Genomic DNA, 9,151 nt, shown 5'->3' with positions numbered 1-9,151 from the left:
CGATTAGAAGTTTAATGTAATCTGTTAAGTTTTTCCTTCTGCTTTAACAGTTTTACATTTGCACAGGATTTAACAAATTAAAAGTGCATCCAATCTATTAAACATATCATACAAGACTCAACATTCAAAATATGATCGTTAGTGACAATTATGGCTGTTCAAGAAAAAGGTTTTTAGTTATAACGCATTTTAACCTATTAGAAAAATAACGTAATTGGTTAAGTTCCATACTCACGAATTTTGAAAACCTTTTGCATACAGAACACCTTAATGTACTCAGCAAACATGTACTAGCACAACAGTGAGTTTTAATCGATTATACAATTAATGTAATCGGTTATGACAAAGCTATTTTTCCCCTGTTATGCATATACTGAAATATGACGAAATTTAGCAAAATGATGAAGATGAAGTTTTGATGATGTCCAAATGAAGTCAAGAGAAATGAAGATTCAAGAAGATCCTTCGAAGACTTGTTTTGCAATGGAAAGTTTTTGTAATAATTGTAGTTTATTGTCTAGGACTTAGATTTTCATTGGTTTTGATTCCATGTACTTTCATACTTTCTATTTGTTGTTCAGAATAAAAAATGCACGGTTTTAATCGATTAAATAAAGTATTGATCGATTAAAACGTTACAGGTGCTGAAAACTCAAATGGCAAGGGAATAATCGATTAATTCCTTTTTTAATCGATTAATCATTAGAATAATCGATTAAAACTAGCCGTTAGAGTTTTTTGGTTTTTGAAGAGTAGCCGTTGTACTCATTTTAATCGATTAACATTAATATTAATAGATTAAAAGCGTTAAATGGCCAGTTACGAAGAATGGAAGAGTTTTTGCTTGAGTCTATAAATAGGCTCCCTTTATACATCATCAACAACTCTTCCCTCGTGCTCAAATAGTCAGAACTCTTTGAGAATTGTGTGCTCTTGCTCAGCTAAGGAAACACTTGTCCGTGGTGCTGGTACTTTGCTACTATGGTGGCAGAGGATTAGTTGGTTCATCCTTGGTGCGTCTGAGGAGGTGTGTGGAAGAGGATCATCCTTCGTGAAGTATTCGGAGAAGGTGTTTCATGCTTCGTGAAGCATTCGGAGGAGGTGTCTCATCCTTTGTGGAGATTCAAAGGAGGTGCAGGTTCATCTCTTGTGTTATCAAGAAAAGTGGTTTCTAAACTTTTACAAATTGTTTCTTTGTGAATGTAGTTTGTAATTGTTTTGTGCTTAATGAACTGTTTATCTTGATTTGAGATAAGCGACTATATGTAGGATTAGTAAGATCCGGACCAGTATAAAATCATCTGTGCAAATTTCTCTCAACCTTATTCTTGTTATTTATCATTATTATTTGCGTAGTAAGTTTAATTGGGTAGAAATTAAAAGGCACACGTTTATATTAAAAACCCTCTCGGTTTGTTATTCCACGCTAACAATTTCGCTGTTGCCGCTCTGACAATTGGTATCAAAGCAAAATGATGCATATACTGAAATATGATGAAATTCAACAAATTATACAAACAGTTAATCGATTATTTGATGCAGACATGCAATGCGCAATGTGTTTCAACCAATGATTCATTTTCAATCAATGAATACATATCCAAATTAGTTCAAGTCAAACACATAAATAATCAAGCAATTGTTTTGCCATTTTGTTGTGCAAGAAACTATAAAACATTTCTTTTGTCATAATAAAAAACTCATACGTGAGATATGGGTTCAGCTAACAGTATTTTACGAGAGAGAGGTGTTAGTGCTTGCAAATGACCCATATACAAAATTTGATAGGCATTGATCTAATTATCTGAACTTAGATTGTAGCTTGGAAAATTTATGGCCTATGTAACAAACTATTTTGTGTATATAATAAACTATCAACAAACCCGACAACTCGAGAATATCATAGACTGTCAACAAGATCATAAACTACCAACTAAAGAGAATGCTTGCTGAACCTCCACCAACTTGGCTCTCCTTCACAATTGCACAACAAATGCACCACCAACTCCACTAGCTTCACAACACCTCCAGTAGCTTCCCGTAACACCTGCAACACAAAGAAAGGGTTAGGGTGTGATATCCCAACCACCTCTATGGACTCTATTGCTACATCGACTAGGGCTACTTCAAGGACTTTGGGATGGATCTTTCTGCATCCTCCAGCTTCGTCGCGGACTAATTCAAGGACTCTGGGATGGATCTCTTTGCATCCTTCACCTTCATCACGGATCATGGCGCCTCTAACACCAAGCTTGGAACCCAATCCGCGCTAGGGAATCAAATACACCAAGAGAATCGGATACACACCAACGTGGAACCGAATACAACACACGTTTTCACTAAGGGAAACTGAATACACCACAAGGGGAACCAAATACAGTCCCCTTTACATGTGTGTGTTGAGCTAGAACCGAATACGGTACAACTGGAATCGAATATGGCCATGAAGAACTGAATACTCAGCCGCTGTGTTTTTCATCTTCAACCACTCTCGTCTTCATCTTCATCTTCAATATAGTCATCAGCTTCAGCGCATCAACCATAGACCAACCTCCATTCTTAGTCTTCATCTCCAACTAACATCCCTCTAAGCTAAAAAAGAAGAAAAACTTGCACAAAAAATAAATTACTCTCAAACTAACTCGAGCTTTGTCTTCACTACACTTAACACACAACACAATAAACTTCAACACATTGATGATATTAACTCCTTCTACCTCAAAGTTAATAGAACAATCAACCAAATACCAACCTCATTCGAGTATTAATTGGTCTTCACTGGTCAAAAACATTCAAATGCTCACACTGTATTGGCATGAAAAGTATTCAAATGCTCAATGAATTGGTAGGAATCTTTGTTGGGTGCTGGTTGTGTCAAGCAAAGAAGGTCAAGAATCGAATCTCTACATAAGGCACAACTAGGACACAAAAGTAATTCACTCGTAACTTCATAGTGTCTCAATGTACCAAAAAATAAACCCCTACACCGTGATATTTTTGCATGTTTCTTTATTTATCAATTATCCAAATGTTTGAATCGAATACATTGTTTAGACGTGATATTGTAGAATAAGTTGGAGCCAAAACTAATTTTTTAAACAAAATCATCCCAAATCCAAACAACTTCACAAGTGATAAAAAAGTTACGCGTCTCACAAATCTTCTTAAATCATTCTTCTCGTATCTCCTCAAGCGAATATGTCTCATTCGTCAAATTTGTGCTCGCTTTTCTTCTTGAACAATATAACTAATTCATACAAACACTTCTCGTTTGCCAAATTTATGCTCGCTTTTCTTCTTGAACAATATAATTAATTCATGCAAACGCGTCTCATTCACCAAATTTGTGATCGCTTTTCTTCTTAAACAATATAATTAATTCATGCAAACACAGCCTTAGAGAAAAAAAACACAACAGAAATTATATGGGCACAGATTGGCCTGATTCTTTTACTATTTATGTTTCACGTCATATTGTTTTCGGACTGAATTACGACTAAAACGGTCCAAATTTAAAGTGTGTACATATATACATATACTTAAAATGGCGACAAAAAGTGATGAATATGATAAAGCATGAGCGTAGTTGTTTCTTCATATAATTTTTAAGCTTTCTGTGTAGGGTATGACAGAGTGATGAAGGTGGAGTTTTGTATTTACGTAAATACAAGGGAGAGAAATTTGAATTCCTGGAGACTATATTTACGTATGGGTGAAAATGTCTGAAAGGCATTGCAGAGTAAACAAGTTATCCTAACTCCGCAGCGCATCATTTCTACATTAAATTGTTGCTTGAGAAAACCATGGTTCTCAGCGTTAATCCAAAGTCAAAACCTATGAGTTACATCTTTAGCAATGCTCACTACAAGTTCATGCTAAATAACAAACACTCATGGGTTTCTGACTTTGGATTTAACCACTCACACTGCTATAGAAATATCACTCCATCCCTACAACAAATCTCACTAAAGAAAGATCACTCCATGATCAGTTGCATGTGGCGACTCATGTCCTTCAGGTAACTTGAGCAAGTATAATCTTCTAGGTCACATGCCTCTAACAATTGAGATTTTGGTTCAATTGAATTCTGCTTAATGTCTATAATTGCCTCTTCACCCTTTAGCAGCTGCACAACCTATATACTCAACAATCATACAAGTTACTACTTTCACATCAAACAAAAACTTACAACACTCTTTTCATCATCTTTTATCTAACCTTGTTCATGAATGGCCTTTTGGAGGATGCATGGTGGACACACATCGAAGCTGTCACCATCACACGTATCATTTCTGTACGGTCATACGCCTCTCCTAATCTGGGGTCTGCTATGTCCTTTACATTGTTTGTGTCTAACAGTGGCTTCGCCTGACAACAATAATCAGAATTTTGCAAGCAAAGATTATATAAACATCTTAAACCTTTTGTTACCATCACTAATCATAATAAACAAGGATAGATAATGAAGACTTACCCAAGTCACAAGACTTTGCCTACTATCTGAATCAACTGCACGACGGCCAGTTATGAGCTCCAACAGCAAAACTCCAAATGCAAATACATCAGTTCTCTCATCCACAATTCCATGCATAAAATACTCCGGAGCCAAATACCTGAAACCAACCATGTCGTCCATGCAGTGTTTATAACAGAAAGAAAATGCTTACAATAGGAAATGTGAGTCAATGAAGCTACAGCACTAACCCAAATGTGCCTTCTATTGGGAAGACAACATGGTTGGCCCACTTGTTTGGAAGCCATTTTGCCAGTCCAAAATCTGAAATCTGAAGTTTATCACGGCGCGGGTTATTTTCTTCGCATAGAAAATAATTCCAAAAATTCATTTAATATTATAAGCTGATGCCATAGTACCTCAGCTTCGTAGTTTTCGTTTAGTAGGATGTTGGAGGCCTTGATGTCCCTATGAATGATTCGCCTTGGACACTCTTTGTGGAGATAATGCAATCCCTCAGCCACTCCAACAGCTACCTTGAATCGTTTTTCCCAGTCCATGCCTGCAGAACCTGACATGTTGAACACCTCTTTGTTAGAAATGAAAAATAGAACAAGCACAATAAGAGGAGGAAAACGTGAAAAGTGAAGTAAAAAATAGATGCATCTCCGCACCAAAAAGCAAAGAACTGAGACTTCCATGCGCAGCTAATTGCAGGACAAAGAAGAGGCCGCCATCAACCCCAAACCCAACAAGGTGTGTTGCATTTGTGTGGTTTATGTGTGCAATAATCCCAAGCTCTGTCAAAAAATCTCCAGCTCTATCTGCAGCGTCCTTTTCATTCTTCATTAGCCTCTTCACAGCTATAATTTGACCATCAGGTAAACACCCTTTGTACACTTCAGCATGACCACCTTTCCCAACCAAGTTCTCTGTGAAGTCATACATAACAACATTAAAACGAACGAAAAGTCATCGGTTAATTGTTATTGATCATGTTAGTATTAATGTATAGTTTCTGAACTCAGGCACAAAAAGACTCTTTATGAGAAAGACCAAAAGGAAATATTCATTAGGACCAGAAGAACAATCTCAAAGGGTCACAACATCCCGTGGAATTTAAGACTTTGACCCAGAAGCATATTTTGGTAAAATACATAGTGCGATGGAAACGCTATTTGACTGGCGTCTTATTGAACTACTTGACAACGGCTTTTCTCATTAAACTTATTTCATCATTGACTAAAAGCTGAGAATTTTCAAAACAAAGGCAATCAATTCAATATTTATGTCTTGGTCCAATGCTGCTGAACATTTAAAACTCTAACTTTCCGCAAATTAATCATACATTGTCTCAAGTGGGGTCATTCCTGATAAAATCTTATAAGATTGAATGGAAAGAAACAAACAGCCAAAATGCATATAATAAAGCCTGATTACTATAACTATAAACTAAACAACTAACATAAACCAGTTCCTGCCCCATAAAAGAATGTCCCTATCACAAACACATGACATGTAGCAACCACATTTGACATCATTATAAACATCTTGTGGAAGATGTCAGGTGTGAACTAAACCGAAGCCGTACCCTTGACAAATTTACAATAGCAAATTTAATGACTTGGCTCATGCATGTGCTATCGATGAAACCAAGTGAGAAGTAACTTTCTTGCAAACTATGGTGACACGATATGCCAGTTTTCAAGGGACACACTGCCCAATCCCACAGGTTAAAGGGTGGGACACTGTTCAATGTGGTTGACAAGTGACAACTGAAAGCACCAGAAAATGGCACGCCTGTGTAATTTCAAGGAAAGTTGCCTTTAATTAAAGTAGGTGTCTTTTGGGCAAAGTACACAACTCATACCCAGGCTTCTGATTATGTAAAAGTGTAATACTTCTTTGTACCCTAATAGTTTGATAGTATTAAACTAATGATGCACTTAACGGAACAAAATATATCTTATTCATATTTTCATGGTGTCAGACTTTAGTATCTAGCGTACACTTGCAATCTGCACTATAAAGGGTAAAGAATATTAATGTGAGAATAGATGTCCTTTTCTTTGGACATGCAAAAACAGGAACCCTATGTTTGGTCAAAAAGGTCGTCTACTCTCTCTACAGTTTCCAAGGGAAAGTTAGGCACTAACCAACTCCCATGCTAATGGCGCCAAATTACCAACACTAACTCATCATCATCCTTCAACCATCAACCATAATACTATACAGAATCAACCATGTTGTATAAATTAATAGAATTCTAAACCCACTTCACCCACAAAAGATATCTAAAAACCCCATTTTTCTGATTTCTCTTTTCACACAATAAATCTCTCACATACCAATTATTTTGTCACATCCCACGAGGGATGCCTCATCTCAAGTAGAAGAATGCAGAGCCTGGAATTTATTACATTGGGAGTTCATATTCCTATTCATTTGACAAAGTTGGTAAATATAAATTCTCATTACATTTCTTCATCACAAGAAAGAACTATTTTGAGCCATTCAATAAAAGTTATGGCGAAAACGATACATTATCTAATGGCACGAGAGTCTATGCTTGTAATAAAAATGAAATTTTGCTAAATTAATTTTAAAAGACACACCAAAATAGAAAAAAAGGGCATTCAACCTCGCCTTTTTTCTTCTGCCAATGGTGACTGATTAGTAAATACCAAACAACTTGCAAAAGTGGAGGATTGATCCCCCCAAATAACGAGAACCATCAAATGAACTGATCTTTCCTATGAGATTTCTTCATATGCACAAACTTGGAAAACTTATATCTAGTATTAAAAAAAAGACTGAAACTTTCACCAAATTATGAAAAGAAAAAAGAGGATCTAGCTCATACCAGCACTGAAATTTTTAGTAGCAGCTGCTAACTCTTCATAATCAAAGTTTCTCCAAGAGGGTTTCGCGGGAATATCTCCAATATCGATACTGTCTTCCGCACTTCGAATACGAGCCAGTTTTTTGGTCAAACCCTTCCGAGAGATATCATGGCTCACCGAAAGCAAAGGAATGGAAGTTAATTTTCGCACAGACTTGAACTTGAAAACGTCAACCATAGACTTCCATGGCATCAGGTAACCCTCTTTTCCGCTATCCATCGACGAATCTGTCTCGGACTCTGTTTCCGAAACAGGGGTTTCCAGAATCGCCCTAGGAGATCCGTCGCCATCGCTCATAAACTCTTTTGCGTTATTACGCGCTAATGCCATTTCTTAGTTCTTCTATTCTATTTTGACCCCTTTTCTTGAACTCTGCAGAAACAGAGCAACAGCAGAAGCAGAAAATACAAAAACAAAAAAAGGTCTTTAAAGCTTTCACTTCTCATTCAACGTAAACAGATAAAAAACAAAAACTCCATTCACAAGGTCTAACAAAATAATTAAAAACCAGCATGGTTTTCTTCTGTGGTCAAATTATTATTATGATTATTTTTCTATATTCCCGGTTGAGCGTTCTGTTTCGTGTGTTCTCCACCTGAAACAGGGGTAGTTATTTAACCGAAAAAGAAAGTGAGCTAACGAAATGTTACCTTATTTTGACATAGTTAAGGGCTTCCGGAGTGCATATTTGGATTCCAAAAGCCCGTTCTTAGTCAAAATCCAAAAGCCCGTGCCCAGCACCCGAAAGTTAGAAGAAGTAATCTGTGGGTGGTGAAAATCCTCCTTTACATCGGTGAGGGCATGAGCAAAACCAGAGTAATGCAGAGGAAAGAAGAGAAGGGGATGCAGAATAGAAGCAGAGGAGAGATGACAGAGAATGAAGGGTTTCAAAAATGGTATGTGTTTGAAGGGTGCTTATTTAAGAGGAGAGAAGCATGCAATGTCCAGCGTTAGAATGTTTCCTATATTTATACAACCAACTCTTTTCATTTCTATTTTTTTTCTCCATTTATTTCCTTTCAACCTTTTCTTTAAGTCTCTTATTTTTAACTTTTTATTGGATCATCACATCAATAAACCTCAATTTTTAATTCAATCTGTCTTACAATGCCAATCATAAGCAATTTTTATAACTGTAAATTTAGTTAGACAACCAACACAACTGTTTTTGTTTTTTTTCATTTATTTTACTATTAATAAATTATTTTTCGTAAATAATGTTATTTAGGATAAAATATGCAACTAGAGGAAAATAAAAATAAAAATAAAATAAAAGAATGGTTATAGTTTAATTGGTCGTGACTTTTGCCGTAATTAACGCACAAACAAAAACACCTGCAAAGTGGGAAAATGCGTAGCCGAATTAAGAGCAAAGGTGAGGAGAGAATTAACACCTATTATAAATATTATTTTCTTTTCATTAATTACATCATTTAAACATTTCAACCAATAATTGAAGAAATTAAAGGTGCTGATAAAAGAGACTTTTGAAGAGGCTAAAAGCACACAGAATATTTATTTATATGTTTATTTTATCAATCAAAACATTACTGTCTTTTGATTTCACCAATAATAAGCATATTCTTCCCCGAATTACTAGGCATTATAATAAATTAAACATTAAAACTAATAGATATTAGACGCTCATTGTCTGAATATTCTAAATGCACAAGTTTAAATCTTCCACGAGAAACCATATATTATAATTATAATATATTACTAGGTGAATTTTAAGTCCAATTCAATTTATAAAATTGGTTTGTAAAGTGGTGAAATTTGCATTCACTTACATATT

General features: G+C 35.7%; 1 protein-coding gene across 1 annotated transcript; it reads right to left on the bottom strand.

Annotated features, from left to right (window-relative positions):
• Positions 1–3,661: 3,661 nt before the first annotated feature.
• LOC106776536 (receptor-like cytosolic serine/threonine-protein kinase RBK1) lies at positions 3,662–8,304 on the bottom strand. Its single transcript, XM_014664018.2, has 8 exons — positions 8,007–8,304; positions 7,317–7,728; positions 5,128–5,385; positions 4,873–5,024; positions 4,705–4,784; positions 4,475–4,613; positions 4,219–4,368; positions 3,662–4,135 (listed from the first exon to the last, which is right to left on the bottom strand). Exons 2-8 carry the CDS (start codon positions 7,684–7,686, stop codon positions 3,977–3,979), a joined length of 1,308 nt encoding a protein of 435 aa, XP_014519504.1. The 5' UTR covers positions 7,687–7,728; positions 8,007–8,304; the 3' UTR covers positions 3,662–3,976.
• Positions 8,305–9,151: the final 847 nt, after the last annotated feature.

The sequence above is a fragment of the Vigna radiata genome, chromosome 11 (genome assembly GCF_000741045.1).
Source record: "Vigna radiata var. radiata cultivar VC1973A chromosome 11, Vradiata_ver6, whole genome shotgun sequence".
In the NCBI taxonomy this organism is placed as follows: domain Eukaryota; kingdom Viridiplantae; phylum Streptophyta; class Magnoliopsida; order Fabales; family Fabaceae; genus Vigna; species Vigna radiata.
This window is presented reverse-complemented; position numbering and strand designations above follow the sequence as displayed.

Coding starts and splice junctions, on each gene's coding strand:
- LOC106776536 (XM_014664018.2), bottom strand. CDS start 7,686: ATGGCATTAGCGCGTAATAACGCAAAAGAGTTTATGAGCGATGGCGAC. Junction 5,386..7,316: donor TACTAAAAATTTCAGTGCTG/GTATGAGCTAGA, acceptor ATGACTTCACAG/AGAACTTGGTTGGGAAAGGT. Junction 4,136..4,218: donor AAAGGCCATTCATGAACAAG/GTTAGATAAAAG, acceptor TTGAGTATATAG/GTTGTGCAGCTGCTAAAGGG.